The sequence below is a fragment of the Oryctolagus cuniculus genome, chromosome 7, assembly GCF_051225735.1.
Source record: "Oryctolagus cuniculus isolate XC-2025 breed Fujian yellow rabbit chromosome 7, ASM5122573v1, whole genome shotgun sequence".
Lineage (NCBI taxonomy): Eukaryota > Metazoa > Chordata > Mammalia > Lagomorpha > Leporidae > Oryctolagus > Oryctolagus cuniculus.
The window spans coordinates 94,861,651-94,880,273 of record NC_142873.1 but is presented as its reverse complement, the minus strand read 5'-3'; the positions used below and the strand labels follow the sequence as shown (position 1 = coordinate 94,880,273).

Below are 18,623 nucleotides of genomic sequence, written 5' to 3'. Positions count from 1 at the left end.
GAGAGAGACAGAGAGAGAAAGGTCTTCCTTTGCCGCTGGTTCACCCTCCAATGGCCGCCGCTGCAGCCGGCGCACCGCGCTGATCCTGGCAGGAGCCAGGAGCCAGGTGCTTTTCCTGGTCTCCCATGGGGTGCAGGGCCCAAGCACCTGGGCCATCCTCCACTGCACTCCCTGGCCATAGCAGAGAGCTGGCCTGGAAGAGGGGCAACCGGGACAGAATCCGGCGCCCCAACCGGGACTAGAACCCGGTGTGCCGGCGCCGCAAGGTGGAGGATTAGCCTATTGAGCCACGGCGCCGGCTCTGAAAGATTTTTTTTAATTAGCCACTAGCATTTGTTGAGGGTCCACCATACATCAGGCATCATGGCCAGTGTCTTATGTGTGCAGGTTCAGCTCCTCAGGAAGCCTCTGTGGCTTGCATCTCTACCAAAGGGACAGCTCCGCATTAGTCCACCTGTATCTGCTGATAACCCCTAGTTACCAAAGTAGACCACTTGTAACTAGTAGCGGCTGGCTGTTTGTCTAAGGATAATAAGCCCCCACCAAGGATAATAAGCTCTTCAAGGGCCAGGACTGTGTCTCATTCTCCACTTGTGCCGATCCCTCCCAGCACAGCTCCTGCTGTACCCGCAGTTCCCAATCCACGCTCGGTGGCTGCAACCACAAGGCTTCGGCTATGTGTTTTGACACCTGACTTCTTTTCAAGGTGGCCCTGGCTCTGGCAAAGGCACACAGTGTGAGAAGCTGGCGGAAAAATACGGATTCACACATCTCTCCACTGGCGAGCTCCTGCGTCATGAACTGGCGTCAGAATCTGAAAGAAGCAAATTGATCCGAGACATCATGGAGCGTGGAGACCTGGTGCCCTCAGTAAGCAACGAGGCCTGCCCCTCTCAGCTGCCTTCCCTGGCTGGGGCGAGGCCGGGGACTGGTGTGATGCATGTGGGCTGCTGCTGGGACAAAGAAACCCGGAGGGCCAACAGCTGTGTTGTCCTTGTCGCCTGTGTGAGAGTCCAGGGGCAGCCAGGTCTCCAGCAGAGGAGCTGCCGGCCGCAGCCAGCTGTGCAGGATGCAGGCCCAGGGTTCCCCAATCTCATTCATCTGCCAGTCCCTTACGTGCGTGCCTACCTCATGTCTCCCGCCAACACTGGTCCCCCCTTCCCAGGTAAAATCCACAAAACAGAGGTGAACATGATGTCCAGAGCCTAGAGTTACGAATCCCCAGAAAGTAAATAGTGCTTTGGTCTGGTTCTGGGAGGTAAGATAGCATTGTCTTGAAGTTTGGTGCCTTGTGTAATTTAAATAAAGAGTATCCCTTTTTAAGAAGGTTGCCTTACTTTTCAAGTCACCATCTCTCCCTGAAAAGTGGCTGCCATCGTGGGCGTCCTGCTGGACTCCATCCCAGTGGGGCTCTGTAACCAGGCCCTATGCCCTGCAGTCCCTGTCAGCCGACAGAGCACCCGCTTCCTCTTGGCCAGTGCAGTCCATCTGCCACCGGGAAGCTGGAGGCCTCTTCATGAAAGGGAAGCAGACCACAGCAACTGCCTCTTACCCGGCTCCCTTGCATCCACTCATTTCCTCCTGCAGTGATTCCTCTAACATGTTTAGCACGTGTGCCCCTTCCTCAGACCCTTCCAATGGCGCCCCGACACACACGGAACGAGATCCTGACTCCCTACCCCCCACCTGAGGCTCTGGCCTCCAGCCACCTCTCCAGCCCCATTTCTCATCACTCACCTTGCTCTCTCCCACCCAATCACTGGCTCCTCTTGGCTCCTCCCACAGGTTAGGCTGTTCCTGCCTCAGGCCCCTTGCACTAGCCACTTCCTCAGCCCAAGCGCTCTCTCTTCCTGTATTCACATAGTTTGCTCCTTTACTGCATCCACATCTCTGAAAAATCACAACTCACTAAAAAGGCCCTCCCCGACTACCCTATGTAAAACGGCATTCCCAGCATTCTGTAACTCTTTGCTCTGCTTTAATTAGAGAACTGCATGCCAGTTCTCTCATGCTGACTCATTTCCCCACTAGACTATCAGCTTCCCAAGGAGTTAATTCACAATTGTCCAAGGTTAGATCCTAACCAGGCTTTTGAAATCTGCCATCCCCCAGCCCCTGCCCAAAGCCACAGAGCCAGAGAACAGGGACTTCCTCCAGCTGGGCAGCTGCCTGCATTTCTCCTGCACCCACTCCCAGACTCCCATGTATATCTCACCTCCCTTGTTTTGCATAAGCACTTGTTGTATCAAGAAAATGTTAACGGAAAGCAATGTTGCTAGGAAATACTCCTTCACATCTACTGAGTCTCGAGTCAGTGGATGTCGAGTTTTAGAAAATATTTATTGGAAAGAATTAGGAGTGGAATGTATTTTATATCGTTTGGTCTAGCCTTACACCCTATTGTGCCTAATTCATGGAGTGCTCCCATCTGAAATATGGCCACCATGTTTCATCTCATCTAAGATGCCTTGTTTTAAGACACCCCAGGAAAATGCAACCAATAAGAATATGTCAGTTTTAAAGAAAAGGCTGACAATTAAATTATAATCCAGCCCTGGGTCAGTAGCTACTAATTTCAAAAACATTAGCGTGTTGGGGGAGGCGTGAGACTTAGAATGGCTGAGACGCAGTACATTGCTGCTGCCCTACTTCGTAGCTGAGCCCTGCTCCCACTCTCACAGGCCCACTAGAGAAGACTTGTGCTCATTCTAGGGTGGCTCTGTGGCCGAGCTCGGGTCCTGACCACTCTGTCTCTGCTGCAGGGCATCGTTCTGGAGCTCCTGCGGGAGGCCATGGTGGCCAGCCTCCGAGACACCCAGGGCTTCCTGATCGACGGCTACCCCCGGGAAGTGAAGCAAGGGGAAGAGTTCGGGCGCAGGGTGAGCCGTGGTTATGGGGATCATTCCAGGAGGAAACCGAGGGGCATTTTATTGGGGGGAATAAACTTCATGAGGTTGGGAAGAAATCCGCAGTCTCTTTCCTAATTACAATAATCAAACGTTGTGACAGAAACGCAACTCAAATTAACACACACACACACATACACCAATGAGGGATGGGAGTGGAATTAATGACTTTCGGAACTAAAATGCCCAGTAGTGGCTCATACTTGGATGGATCGGATATTCAGATTTGCTCTTCAGGGTCTGCTCCCACCATCTCTTGGATTTTCTCCCCTTGTGTGGGCCTCCTGTTCCTGGGTTCCAGGCTTCCATTCCACCATCTGAGCCACCTCCAGGAACAGTTTCTGTTTCCTGGAGGGTCCAGGAAAAGCCCAGGGTTGTGTTTCACTATCCTGGCTTAGGTTTCAGCTCTATTGCTGAACCCATCGCTGCTACTGAGCAGGGGAGGAGAGGGAATATGCTGGTGGGTCCAGCCTGGAGGGCCACAGAGGGGGTGAGAAAGGAGGAGGGCACCACACCTGGGCCACACAGACTGAGGGAGAAGAGGAAAATTACCCCCAGAAAAGGGAGGGGTGTCCTTGCAGCAGGACAGGCAACATCAAAAACACCATCTCCCCATGTCTCACCTTCCTGACCCCCACCCCAACCCTGCCCCCACTGAAAAGAGTGGCCTGGGACCAGTCACAGGGAAGCAGCTACAAGGTCAAAGTCATCCTTGCTGCCTTGTATGGAACTACTCTGTATGATACACACCTTGTATACCTGACCTGTAACTATCAAACTTAAGCAGAAGAGTACAGTACAATCCATTTATTCCTCAAAGTCTGACTTCAGAGCCTACGATAAGTGCATGTATTATGTAGATAGCTCTTTAGACTAGTCTTGAAATATTTTCATGGACTTTCATTTCATTTTTAATAAGCTTTTTAGATCAATAGGGGAAGTATTGTCTTCATGTTAAAAAGATGATGCATTAGGCCCAGGGAGATGTAATGACTTGCCAGTCCCACAGCTGGACATAGCTTACTAGTGACAGTGATTGGAAGGACTGAGTTTTGGAGCTGTCTCTAAGCTGCAAAACTGACTGAGGTTCATTGACTTGTGTGTCTTCTGGGGCTTCTTTTCACCCCCTTCTGTTCTTTTAGTTTCCTTAGATGGTGTGTAAACATTTAAAGGTCAACTGCACACCTCCCATGGTTCCTACTTGCAGCCAGAGTCAGAGAGAAAAGTCCCAGGTCTGGTAGGCAAGAGTGTAGCCACCCTGCCTGCCCCTCAGCCCTGGAGCCTCCATCAGCAGGTGGGGGTGGGTGGGGAGACGTGGATTTGTGTGACAGCCCAGGCCTGGGCACTTCCACGCAGCTCTTGGAAAGGTCATACTCGGGATTCCAGTGAGCTCTTCCCAAGAAACCAGTCGCTTCAAGGAGGCAAGCCTCCATAATCAATCAACTCGTCTTTCATCAAGTGGAATCGGGAGGGTTGTTCTACATTTTTAAAAATTTGTGGTAAAATATACATAATGTAAAATTTACCAGCCTAACCATTTTAAGTGCAGAGGTCAAGGATACCAAGTACATTCGTATTGTTATGTCTACGTAGCGTATGCACCCATCACCACCATCAGTCTCCAGAACCCTCCTGTCCCGCCAGATTGGAACCCTGTACCATTCAACATCACTCACTACTCCCCGCCCCTTGCCCCCGGCCTCTGGCAACCACCATTCTACTTTCTGCTCTAGGTACCTCGTGTAAGTGGAATCATCCTGTCTTGTCCCTGTTTTGACTGGCTTATTCCATGTAGCAAAATGTCCTCCAGATTCATTCATGCTGTAGCATATGTCAGTATTCCCTCCCTTTTCCAGACTGGATAACATTCCACTGAACCATATGTTGATCCTCCATTCATTCACTGATGGATATTGGGTTGCTTCTGTCTCTGGCTGTTGCGAATGATGCTGGTATGAACATAGGTGCACCGCATCTGTGTAAGTCCCTACTTTCAACTCCCTTGGGTATATACTCAGAAGTGGAATTGCTGCATCGTGTGGCAAGTCTACTTTAATTCTTTGAGGAGCTTCTGTACTATACAACATGCCACCAGCCAGAGTGGTGAGCCAGTTTAGATCCCCACCAACAGTGTTTGAGGATCCCAGTTTCTCCCATTTTTGTTTGTTTTCATACTAGCCAGCTAGTGGGTAGAAGATGTTATCCCCTCCTAGGTATGATTTGCATTTCCCTAGTGAGTAGTGATGTCTAATACTTTTTCATATGCTTTTTGGTCCTTTCATGTCTTTTTTGGACAAATGCTTTTCAAGTGCCTTGCTCCTTTTTACGTGGGTTGTTTTGATTGCTGTTGCATTTTAAGATTTCTTTATATATCCTGGATATGAGCTCCTTCTCAGATGTGTGATTTACAGGTAATGTTCTCCCATCTTACCGATTGTACTTTCACTCTATTGATTGTGTTCTTTGGTACAGAAGATTTTAATTTTGATGTAGTCCAATTTATCTGTTTTGCTGCCTGTGCCTTAGGTGTCATATTCAAAAAATAATTGCCAAATTCTATGTCTTGAAACTTTCCCCTGTATTTCTTCATAAGAATTTTGTAGCTTTGCCTCTATATTTGGGTCTTTTTTTTTCCAGTTTGAGTTGATTTTTATATGGTGAAAAGGTAATGCTCAAAAGTCATTATTTTATATGGAAATGCAGTTTTCCCAGTGCCACTGGTTGGGAAGATTCCCCTACACACACACCTTGAGTGGTCTTAGCATGCTTGTCAAAGATCATTTGACCACACAAATGATTATTTCCAGTCCTTCTATTCCACTGGTCTGTAGCTCTGTCTTTAGATCAGTGTCATACTGTTTTGATTAGGGTAGCTTTGTAATAAGCTTTTTTAAAAGATTTTTTTTATTTGAAAATCAGAGTTACAGAGAGAGAGGGAGAGACATAGAGAGAGGTCTTCCAGCTGCTGGTTCACTCCCCAGGTGGCCACAACAGCTAAGACTTGGCCAAGCCAAAGCCAAGAGCCAGAGGTTTCATCTGGGTCTTCTATGTGGGTGCAGGGGCCCAAGAACTTGGGTCATCTTCTGCTTACCCAGGCACATTAGCAAGAAGCTGGATGGTAAGTGAAGCAGTTGAGACTCCAACTTTTGTGCATATGGGATACCAGAATTGTAGGTTGCAGATTAACCCATCACAGCACAATGCAGGCCCCTATACTAAGCTTTGAATTCAGGAAGGGTATGACTCCAACTTTGTTGTTCTTTAAAAGAGAAGTATTTGTTTGAAAAGCAGAGTGACAGAGAAAGTGGAAGAGACAGAGAGATCACCCATCCATTGATTCATCCCCCAAATGCCTGCAGCAGCCAGGGCTGAGCCAGGCCAAAGCTGGCAGCCAGGAGCCAGGAACTCCATCCACGTCTTCCATATGGGAGGCAGGGGCCCAAGCACTTGGGCCATCTTCCACTGCTTCCCCAGGGGCATTAACAGAAAGCTGGTTCAGAAGCAGAGCAGCTGGGACTTAAATCAGAGCTCCGACATGGAACGTTGATGTCACAAGCAGAGGCTTAACCCACTGTACCACAACACCAGCCCCCAAGGGACGTTTATAAAGCACACCACTCACATCCTCTATGGTGAGGAAACCTGGATTGTTTCCTCTGCCATGTATTAGTGAGGCCTTAGCAAGCCACTCAGCTGTAGATACTGCCTCTGTAAAATAGAGATAAGAATACCTTTCAAACTCAACTTAAAGCATCAAATGACATAGCATACACAAAGGTTTGTTTTAAGCTATAAAAGCCTGCACCATATTGCCTAGTTTAGGGTCAGTCATCTGTAAAATGGGGAAAATAGGGACCAGCACTGTGGGGTAGTAGGCTAAGCCTCCGCTTGTGGCACCGGCATCCCCTACAGTCACCGGTTGCAGTCCTGGCTGCTCCACTTCCCATCCAGCTCCCTGCTAATGTGCCTGGGAAAGCAGCAGAAGATGGCCCAAGTGCTCAGGCCCCTGCACCCACGTGGAAGACCCAGAAGAAGCTCCTGGCTCTTGGCTCCAGATCAGCCCAGTTCCAGCCGTTGCAGCCATGTGGGGAGTGAAGCAGCGTAACTCCATCTTTCAAATAAGTAAATAAATATTTTAAAAAATATTGGGGATAATAATATCTACTGAATAGGATTGGGAAAATTAATCAGACAACATATGTAAACCATCAAGTTCAGTTCCTGGCACCAAAGTGCTCAAAACATAACAACCATCATTCTTACACTCTGATTTTAACTACGTGAAAAATGGGTGAGACATAGGTTAGAAGAACACACCTCAAAATGTTAATAAGTCTTTTCTTTGGGTATTAGTTATTCCTTGTTTCCTACATTTGTATATTGTTTCATGTTTATATAATTTTGACTTCCATAATCATAAGAATATTTTTAAAAAGCATAGCAATGTATTGAACACAATACACAGCATTCACTGAAGTAGAGATTTTAAACTTACATTTTATTGAAGAGGAAATTGAGATCTGCAAAGTTGAACACCTTCCCTCCCAAGCAGCGGGCTGCACAGCCCAGCTCTGAACACAGGCCCCTTGATACCAGAGGCAGAGGTTCTCCCCTGGAGGTCAGAAATCCCAACCCCTCCCTCATATTCCTTTGTCTGTTTCTCTCTCACACGTGCACACACACACACACACACACACAATGTCAGCACAGATACTGAGGTCACAGATCATTAATTCAATGGGGAAATAGATCAGTCTTGGGAATAGAGGTAGTAGGTCATAGAGAACCCATACACAGACACAGCCCTAAACCGCAGACTTCAGTTTGCATTTGATCTTCAGCAATATCACCTCCAGTAGCCAAATAAATCCTCAAAGGACCTTGCAGCTCAGAGAACTCAGCCGTAGGTACACAAAAGTGTCAATTGGATGTGGTTTTTTTCAGGCAGCACATGGTCCCAAGCACCAGGCCCATCAGTCTCTGTGACCCAGGAGGGTTGGTGGGATTTCTACAGCCTGATTAAAACCACTCATAGGCTTGAAAGGGCGTCCAACAGAGTTGCAGGCCTGAGACAGGGACAAGAAGCACTCACTGTGCTCTCCAACAAGCTGATTGCTCTGAGTCTCTCGGGGAAATCAGACATCTAGGTTTGTCTTTGCCAAATTTCAAATTAATTTCCTGCCTGTAGTTTGGAGGAGACTACGCAAATGATGGGGTCCCTGCAGGGCATAAATGAGTCAATAGTAGCTCATTCCATGTTGGTAGCATCTTTACTCTTCTGTTGAGGTTGAAGACAGGTGCTCATTTGGGGAGGTTGGATGTGTTCTCTTACAGAGCTGTTTAGTTGATAGTAGAATCTTCTAAAATTACCCTGGGACAAATCAGTGCCACTCCGGTACGTTCCTCCAAGCTGTAGGTAAAAAACTGTCTTTGTAGATATCTAAAGATTCCCGTTCAGGGCCATTGGTTCAGTAACGAAATGGAGTGCTACTTGTGTCCATTTTGAGTAACATCACGAATGTTAGCATGGCTGACACTGTCCAGTCACCATGGTGATGACTCTTCTTGCTCCTTGGTTCTGGTTTGTCTTCTTCATCACTTTCTAAACCCTGTATAGTAAGGACCACTGTGGCAGGGGACATTGGGCTTTGCCTTAAGGGAGATCACTTGGAAGATTTGCATTTGCTCACACTCAAAAGCCAGGGCGCAGACCAATTGGCTACAGAAAGCTGAGAGCTGTAAACAAAGGAGGTGACAGAGCAGGCTCTGAGAAGTTTGTGTGAGGTAAAAAGTTTAAAACAAAAAAACAGTGATTGATTTACCTGAAAGGCAGAGTGTTGAAGAGGAAGGGAACGAGGGAGGGGGAGAGAGAGAGGGAGAGAGGGATCAGCTATCTGCTGGTTCACTCCACAATTAACCACGACCACCAGGGCAAGGCTAAAGCCAGAAGCCAAGAACTCCATACAGGTCTCCTACACGGGCGGCAGAAACCCAAGCACTGGGCCGTCATCTGCTGCTTCCCAGTGGTGTTAACAGAAAGCTAGATCTAAAGTGGAGGGGGAGGGAGGACTCAGTCCCTGGCACTCCCATATGGGATTCAGGTGTCTCAAGCAATGGCTTAACCTGCTGCACCACAAGGATCATCCCAGGTGTGAAGTTTTGTGTTTGTTTTTTATTTGAGCAGCAGAGAAAGAGAGAGAACCTCCATCTGCTGGTTTACTCCCCAGATACCTGCAATGGCTACAGCTGAGCTGAAGCTGGGCGCCAGGAACTCAGTCCTGCCTCTCACATGAGTGGCAGGCACCCAGTTACTTGAGCCATTGCCACTGCCCCAGGGTCTGCATTAGCACAAAGGTAGAATCAGAAGAGAAGTCAGGACTTGAATCCAGGCAATCCAGTGTGTGACATAAGCATCTAAACTACTAAACACTAGCCTAGAGGTTTTGTGGGGTTTTTTAAAAGATTTATTTATTTACTTGAAAGAGTTACACAGAGAGAGAAGGAGAGACAAAGAGAGAGAGAGAGAGGTCTTCTGTCCAGTTAACTCCCCAGTAGGCCGCAACAGCCAGAGCTGCGCCGATCCGAAGCCAGAAGCCAGGTGCTTCTCTAGGTCTCCCATGCGGGTGCAGGTGCCCAAGGACTTGGGCCATCCTCCACTGCACTCCTGGGCCATAGCAGAGAGCTGGATCAGAAGTGGTGCAGCAGGGACTCAAACTGGCGCTCACATGAGATGCCGGCACCGCAGGCAGCAGCTTTACCCACTACACCACAGCACCAGCCCCTTGTTTTTGTTTTTTAAAGGTTTATTTATTTATTTAGCTGAGAGGGAGAGTTACAGACAGAGAGAGGGAGTAACAGAAAGAGAGCACTTCCATCCACTGGTTCACTCCCCCAAACGGCCGCAATGGCCAGAGCTGAGCTGATCCAAAGCCAGGAGCCAGGATCTTCCTCCAGGTATCCTGCATGGGTGCAGGGGCCCAAGGAGCTGGCTGTCTTCTGCTGCTTTCCCAGGCCAGCAGAGAGCTGGATTGGAAGTGGAGCATCGGCTGGCACTGTGGCATAGTGGGTAAAGCCACCGCCTGCAGTATGGGTGCCAGTTTGAGTCCCTGCTGCTGCACTTCCAATCCAGTTCTCTGCTATGGCCTGGGAAAGCTGTAGAAGATGGCCCAAGTCCTTTGGCCCCTGCACCTGTGTGGGAGACCCAGAAGAAGCTCCTGGCTCCTGGCTCCTGGTTTCAGCTCCAGCCATGGTGGCCAATTGAGGAGTGAACCATCGGATGGAAGACCTCTCTCTCTCTCTCTTTCTCTCTTCCTCTCCCTCTCCCTCTCCCTCTCCTCTCTCTTTGTAACTCTGACTTTAAATACATATTTTTAAAAAAGAAGAAGACGAAGTAGAGCAGCCAGGACTAGAACTGGCACCCATATGAGATGCCATGCCGGTGCCACAGGCAGAGGCTTAACCTACTATGCCACAGCTCCAGCCCCAAGCCTAGAGGTTTTGTCGAGTTAAAATCATACAGAATATAAGAATAACAGCTGTTATATGTTGAGTACATAGAGTATGCCAGACACTGAACTACATGCTTCACATATAAAATTTGATTAATTTTTACAGCCTTATTCAGAGTCTTAGTAGCCCATTTTACAGATTATCAGTTGGAGGAGGGCTGTATGTTTGGCCTGGACCCTACTGTGAAATTGAAACACTTTCCTGTATTAACCTAATCTTGAACCCAACAGCACAACAGTCAAACTAAACAAATACTCATATGCATGCACTTTTTTTTTTTTTAAGATTATTTATTTGAAAGAGTTACAGAGAGAGAGGAGAGACATAGAGAGAGAGGTTTTCCATCCACAGGTTCACTCCCCAAATGGCTGCAACAGACAGGGCTGGACCAGGCCAAAGCCAGGATCCAGGAGTTTCTTGGGGTCTCCCACATGAGTACAGAGGCCCAAGGACTTGGGCCATTCTCCACTGCTCTCCCAGGCGATTAGTAAGGACCTGGATCAGAATCAGAGCAGCTGGGAATCTAACCGGCGCCTGTAGGAGATGCCAGCACTGCAGATGGCAGCTTAACCAGCTGTGCCACAGCACCAGCACCATATGCATGGATTTCAAAATCTTTCTTTGCACTGAAGTAAACTTATGTTGCAATCCCATTTTTCTGTCTATGCTTTAAATTCCCCTGTAGTAACAAAGTGAAATTCATGGGCTTACTCTTGGCTTTTCCCTCTCAGGAGAGTTTTAGCTGAAATTCTGCCCTTAACCAGAATATGTACATCCTTTTCTTTTCTTGGACATTTATTTATTTATTTGAAAGGCAGAATGATGGAGGGGAGAGAGATTGAGAGAGAGATTGAGAGAGAGAGAGAGATCTTCCATCCACTGGTTCACACCCAAAATGGCCACAACAACTGGGGCTGGGCCAGGCCAAAGCCAGGAGTCTGGAACTCCATCCAGGTCTCCACGTGGGTGGCAGGGACCCATGTAATTGGACCATGATCTGCTGCTTTCCCACATGCATTCATAGGGAGCTGGATCAGCAGTGGAGCAACTGGGACTCAAACTCATATGGGATGCAGGTGTCATAGAGCTGTGGAGAATTACTGCCCACAGGTAAACGTGGCCTAACCTGGGGCTCGATTCAATCACAAGCAAACCGCAGCGGGGTCCGAGCTGAGCAGGCCTCCTCCCTCCGTTTGCAGGAATTACAGAGGCAAACCTGTTCCCTCGAGTCCACTGCCTCTGGCATCCTCAGCCCTGGGGAGCACAGGGCCAGTATAATCCTGGATAGATCCCAGAGGCAGCCAGCACCAGCTTCCAAAAGACAACACAGGAGGCGCACCCACACCCCCAGCACCCACTCCCTTTCCTGCCGTGCTGCCCTCCTAGCTGGCTCCATGTGCCCAGCAGGTGTCCAGGCGTCTGGGAGCCCCATTATCAAGGCCCTGGCTCTCCACACTAGGGTGGTGTCATCAGGTTTTGGAGTTACACACAGCTCACTCCAGTCTGTTTCTTTCTTTTTTTTTTTTTAAGATTTATTTATTTATTTGAAAGTCAGAGTTACTCAGAGAGAAGGAGAGGCAGAGAGAGAAAGAGGGAGAGGTTGGTTTCCAGTCCGTTGATTCACTCCCCAGATGACTGCAATGGCCAGAGCTGTGCTGATCCAAAGCCAGGATCCAGGAGCTTCTTCCAGGTCTCCCACATGGGTTCAGGGGTGCAAGAACTTGGACCATCTTCTGCTGCTTTCCCAGACCACAGCAGAGAGCTAGCTTGGAAGAGGAGCAGCCAGGACACGAACTGGCACTCATATGGGATGCCGGCACTGCAGGTGGTGGCTTTACCCGCTGCGTCACAGCGCCAGCCCCCTCCAGCCTGTTTCTAACCAGGTCTTAGGGACCTTGGGCTGGTCAGTCCCTCGAAGCCTCCACACCCTCATCCGTAAGGTGAATGTGGTGACACCTCCCCGCAGGTGTACCAGCGGGTCAGGGACGGCTGAATATGAAGGTCTTAGCCCAGCGCGGCCCAGGGCAGGCAGCTGCTGCAGTGTTGCTGGAGGTGTCCTAGTGGCCCTATTGAGGGCACCTGTGCTTTTCAGAGTCCCCCGAACACCAACAGCTATGAAGGTCCCAGTGACGCTAGCGGCAGAATTCCAGGGATGTGGCCGGGGATGCGGGAGCAGGGCATTGCCCCCAAGCCTCTGATTCATTCAGACAAGGGCAGAGCTCTCTGAGCTTCCGCTCACTGGGGAGAGGCTAATCACAGCCCAGTGATAAAGAGGCAGAGTCGGAAGCCAGGAAGCAATGCCCGAGGACGTTCTGAAAGTAGAGATCAAAGAGTGTTGGGGAAAAAACTTAAGTGGTGTTTCATTCAAACATTTCAAAAAATTGTAGGTACTAAAGCAGCAGTCATTCAGGTCACTTCCAAATAGAATAACTGCCTGGTAGCTTTTTCTGCGGGAAGAGAGCACTGACTCTGGGGAAGACAGGTTAAGGCAAACCCTGTAGTTTGGCCACAAAGAAATGGCTTGGTAGAGCAGCTCCTCAAACTATCGTACTGTGGAGTCCTGGCCACGGAGCCTGCTGAATTGCGCACTCCGTTTCTGTAGGTCAGGTGGGGAGCCTGAGACCTCGCATTTCTAACAAGCTGCCACGTGATGCGCTGCTGCTCCTCAGATCCCGCTTGGGGAGTCAGTGCTACCTCTAGACAAAGCCATCTTTGCCCTGCACTTATTTTAGGGGCGTGGCCAGCTATGCTAGCTTCTGCTCAAACACGCTGACTCTGTTTGTATCTGAATCAGCCCCTGAATTATCTCTCCTGCTCCCCCAACCCCAGTAGCGTGAAAAAGACCCAAACCACAAGTTGTTCCAGGACCAGACATGAAGAACATGAAGCTGCCACCCGAGCTCGCCCTCTGCTGGTGAACAAACGTCATTTTCTCCGAAACCCTCACCAGCTAATAGGGACAGCAGAGCAGGACGTGTTCCAGAGGTTTCTTTCACTCCTAGATTTTGGAGAACTTCTTCACTCTCTTCTTGAGCTACATTCCTCTGAAGGACACAAAAACGTCTGATCGACGCTCCCTGGAAACTCATGTATCTGAGTGCTGCCTACGGGTCCTCCCCACCCCTACTTTGCCATCCCCAGGCACTTTGCACAGAGGGACCCTTTGTTTACTCACAGCCTGAACATGGCGAGGTCAGGAGTGAGCAGTGCTGCCTTTTCATCCAGGGTTGGATGGATCCAGAGACATCAAGGACAAAACAACAGTTCAGAGAAGGTGGGGGGACTCAGGTCACAGGTCACATCACCATCATTTCCTCCTTTCTTATCACCTACTCTGTGCAAGACTCAGGACCAGGAAAGGAGGATTCTAACTTTTGCACACCGAGCTCACGGTGTAACCATAACATGAGCACAGCAGCTCTGACATTGTACTTCCAGGGTCTTTGCTCTTGGCAAGCAGCATGCCCACACTTCCGTATTTCACCGTATCGGACCCTCACAGCAATCCTGTGGTCCTTCTCATTGCACAAATGAGAAAAGTGAGGTCCGGAGAACCAGGGCGACACCTCTAATTGTTGATAAAACCAGGAGGTTTAAAGAGCAATTGGTTATTAGCACTTACCGCTCTGGAGGTGATGGTGCAGCTTGGGGTTCCTTATACAATGCAGTCAGGTACTGACTAAAGTTGGAGCCAGGGTAGGGATGCTGTAAGCACCCAAGGGACGGCTGGATGTCCCTGTCCACACTTTCCACGTGGCTTCCCCAGAGCTTGGCCATCTCAGGGTAGTTGGACATTGTGCATGCTAGCTGGCTTCCTTCCCAACAATATTCCACAAATCCAGGCAGACACTGCAAATTTTCTGACAATGTAGCCTCTAAAAGCATGTAGCACCATTTTCACTGTGTTCCATCCGTCAAACCAGCTATAGGTCAGCTCAGAGTCAAGGGGAAGGGAAATGAACTCTGTCCCAAGAGGGGAATAGCTCATAATAAAGAGAGGTGAGGAATCGATGAAGTGAATCTTGGAGACAAGTCATCACACCAGGATTTGGCCCTAAGCAGCCTGACCCCACTTCAGTGTTCTGGGTCATCACATTCCACCCACCCCCACACAAAGTAGACACAGCCATGATACATACTGGTGGAAAGGAGGAAGTGGTTAGCTCTGCTGTGGCAGGTCGGGAAAACTTTGCATCCAAGGACTCATCACACACAGCCCGCCCCTTGGTGCAGAAGACCATGCATTATTTGAGGTGACCGAATAGCTGAGGACAAGACACAGCTCTGGAAGGAAGGAGCCGTGAAGTCCAGTCCCAGCCATGCCACGATGCAATGCTGGGGCTTGACAGGAACCAGAATGCCAGGAAAAGACAGCACTGAGGCCCCCGGAATATTGGCACAGTGGAATTTCTGACCATACTCTGCTCCACTCCCAACCCCCTAGATTGGAGACCCACACTTGGTGATCTGCATGGACTGCTCCGCAGATACCATGACCAATCGCCTTCTCCAAAGGAGCCAGAGCAGCCCGCGTGCGGATGATGCCACCAAGACCATCGCCAAGCGCCTCGAGACCTACTACCGAGCATCCATCCCCGTGATTGCCTACTATGAGACCAAAACGCAGCTCCGGAAGGTGAGTCCCTCACTGCCCCTCCCAAATGAGCCGGTTACCCTTTGTCAGAGGAGAAGAGGCTGGGAAGTTGTTGGTGCAGGCATTTGGGAGTTAGAGCTGCACACAGCTACAGAATATGAAACAAAACGTGAGTCCCTTACTCTCTTCACTGTTGCCTCGGTCAAAATTAAATACCTGTCATCATATGGACCCTGAAAAACTGGTCATGTAAGTTCCACAGATCCATTACAGTTAACCAAGTTCTTTTCCTGAAAGAGAGGAAGAGATGGGGGGGGGGGGGGAGAGGAAGAGACGGAGGGAGGGAGGAGGGAGGGTGGGCATCATAGGCACTGGTGCTGACTTTTTGGGTGCTTTTAGACTTCAGCTGAACAGATCAATCCAGAGCTCTCTTCTAGAGCTAAGAGTCAGTCTGAATTTCTAGAGTTTTTCAAAGGTCCTATCTGGGACTTGGCTCCTGTGCCTTAATTTCTTGCAATCACTAATGCCTTGGGTGAAGTAGAAAAGCAGATAGCTAACTGGAACAGTGAAGATACTGTGGCTAAAGGAGAAGCCACTTAATGTGCATGAGCCATAATCCTAGCTGATTCACCATTTATTTCACAGATTTAGAAAGCTACCCAATCCCCATTCTTTCACTCATTCTGTAACCATGTCTCAGGTGCCCATGGTCCATCCATCGCCCTCGTGGTCTGGATGCAGATGATATTAAGAAGCAAGTTCTTGCCTGCAGAGCTTGGGGTTTCAGCAAAACGTGTGCTCAGTATGCGGTCAAAGCAAACACTGAGTCCTCAGAGCGCTAGCGTCTAGGCTAAGGGGAAAGGAACCGTATCCAGGAGGGTTGCCAGGGAGGACTGTGTTGGGTGCCTGGGGAAAAGGACGTGCTAGGCAGAAGGAGCCCCAAAGGAGAAAGATCAGGAGACCCAGTCACTCCGCATGGCTGCGAGGAGGGACAAGAGATGGGGAAGGAGAGGCAAGCAAGGACTAGGTCAAGGTGAATTTCATAAAGAAACAAGTAACTGTCCTGTGGGTGGAAGGAACCCCCAAAAGGGGAGAGACCTAACCAGGGTTTCAGTCTACAAAGTTCACTCCATCAGTCTTGTGGAGAACAGGTCACCAAGAAGGCTGAGACACAACTGAGAGTCTGGGACAGACACCCAGGGACAAAATCCTGAGGATCCAAACCCTAGTGGGAGGGTGGGGATCCAACTCTTGCTATCCACATAGTAGGAGCCATCAGTCCATCAATAGCAAACGTGCTTCTGCAGCAGCCACATTAGGGACTCCTTGGGGAAACCAATGACAAGGAATTCCTCTACACCTGCTCATTGTCCACTTCCCAGACCCTTAATCAGCGCTGGGTGTAGAAGTCTGAAAGGTGCTTCTTGAGGTAACTGAGGGACGGCAGACCTCAGAGCTTCATCCTCGACCTCTGTCCCCTCGGCAGCCATGGCTGCTTCCCTGCTTTATCGGCGTGGCCTGCCAGGGTCTGTCCTCACGCACGCAGGGAGCTGCCGCCAGTGAGTAGGTCGTCACTTGCAAGAGGAAACTTCTTTATTGTGCTTTGTGTGTGACCTCTCGTTACCACATAAAGCAAAGACTTTAAAAATAAACAAAAGCTGCAAAAAAAGTAAATTGTATACATGTAAAATCTTTAAAAAAAATGATTGGTTTAAAAGGCAGAGCGACAGAGAGAGGAGGAAAGAGAGAGAGAAAGAGATCTTCCATCTGTTGGGTCACTCCCCAAACACTGCAATGCCTGGGCTTGGCCAGGCTGAAACCAGAACCCAGGAACTCCATCCAGGTCTCCCATGTGCATGGCAGGGACCCAAGAACCATCCACTACTGCTCTCCCACGAGCATTAGAAAGGTGCTGGATTGGAAGCAGAGCAGGCAGGACTCAAACTGGCACTTGAATGTGGGCCGGGGGATGGAGGGAGCCTCACAAGTGGTGGCCTAATGCACTGAGCCATAATGCCAGCCCCAAGAGCAAGTTCTTAAGATTCAGGAGTGCAAAGGCCTCTCCGGGACTAGACAGTTCAGTGATACCTTCCTGTTCTGCAACCTCAAACATACCCAGTACTATCCACGTTCAAGATTTGTAAAGGAGAGAAACGTCTCTAAGTAGTTCAGGGTTTAACTACTTTCCAAGCCAGAAGATTTGTTTTATCTCTCTCTTGTATTATTCCGATCTGAATTCTGTAAACTCACAAATGCCTGGCACATGGAGACAGGACCAACAGCCTTCTCAGATAAATCTGATTTCTGGAATCCTCCTTAGAGCTCTCTATTTTGTAAGTAAGGGAAGTTTCCAGTCCTGTTTGGCTCGTTGCTCCAGCTTCCCCAGCACTTTGGGGATTCTGGGAGCTGAGCTGTGGTGAGGTAATTTCTATGATCCACTTGGCAAATATTTCGAATCGCTCTGGCCCAGACTGTAGAGCCGTGTGGGCCACAGCCTTTAGTTCTCCCAGAGGCCCTCAGGGGAACACTGCCTCAGCCCAGGACTGTCTCCTGCCCATGCAGCTGCAATGAACTTGGACACAAATACGAGGCTGCATCAGAAAGTTCCTGAAAATGAAATTGAAAGACAATTTTATGTCGGTATAAAATATATTTGAGGGACAGGCGTATGGCACATCCAGACCTCAATGTCCGAGTTGCCCTAGCAACACTCCTGATTCCGCCTTCTTGCTGATGCGCACCCTGGGAGGCAGCAGGTGATGGCTGAAGGACATATGTCTCTGCCACCCATGTGGGAAACCAGATTGAGTGCCTGGCTGCTGGCTTTGGCTTGGCCCAGTCCTTGCTGTCATGGGCATTTGGGGACTCAGCCAGCAGACAGGGTGTGCTCACTCTTTCTTTCTCCCGCTTATCTCTTTTTCTCTGCCACTCAAATAAAATCAATAAATAGATGGCCGGCACTGCGACTCACTTGGCTAATCCTCTGCCTGTGGCGCCAGCACACCAGGTTCTAGTCCCGGTCGGGGCGCCGGATTCTGTCCCGGTTGCTCCTCTTCCAGGCCAGCTCTCTGCTATGGCCCAGGAGTGCAGTGGAGGATGGCCCAAGTCCTTGGACCCTGCACCCGTATGGGAGACCAGGAGAAGCACCTGGCTCCTGGCTTCGGATCAGCACAGTGTGCCGGCTGCAGCGGCCATTGTGGGGTGAACCAACGGAAGGAAGACCTTTCTCTCTGTCTCTCACTGTCTAACTCTGCCTGTCAAAAAAAAATCAATAAATAAATGTTTTAAACCTGGCATATTTAAACAAAAAAATTTGAATTCATGCATATGAGAAGTCCTCAAAAATTTCATGGAAAATTGGTATTATAAAAAAATTATGCATGAATTGCAAAAAATTTTACACCAAAATAAATTTATCTTTTTTTTTTTTTTTGATAGGCAGAGTGGACAGTGAGAGAGAGAGACAGAGAGAAAGGTCTTCCTTTGCCATTGGTTCACCCCCCATTGGCCGCTGTGGCCAGCGCACCGTGCTGATCCGAAGCCAGGAGCCAAGTGCTTCTCCTGGTCTCCCATGCTGGTGCAGGGCCCAAGGACTTGGGCCATCCTCCACTGCA

At 49.3% G+C, this 18,623-nt stretch overlaps 1 protein-coding gene across 4 annotated transcripts in view; it reads left to right on the top strand.

Moving 5' to 3' along the window:
- The window catches only part of AK5 (adenylate kinase 5), a 283,341-nt gene that overhangs the window by 255,310 nt on the left and 9,408 nt on the right, over positions 1-18,623 (top strand). For 2 of the 4 annotated variants that reach the window (XM_089300477.1, XM_089300476.1), the window contains exons 11-13: positions 707-915; positions 2,763-2,879; positions 14,860-15,051. In XM_089300477.1, the coding sequence (XP_089156603.1) occupies positions 707-915; positions 2,763-2,879; positions 14,860-15,051 (518 nt within the window). The remainder of the gene's footprint in view (positions 1-706; positions 916-2,762; positions 2,880-14,859; positions 15,052-18,623) is intronic. The other 2 variants (XM_070078236.2, XM_070078235.2) reach the window with 1 other exon arrangement.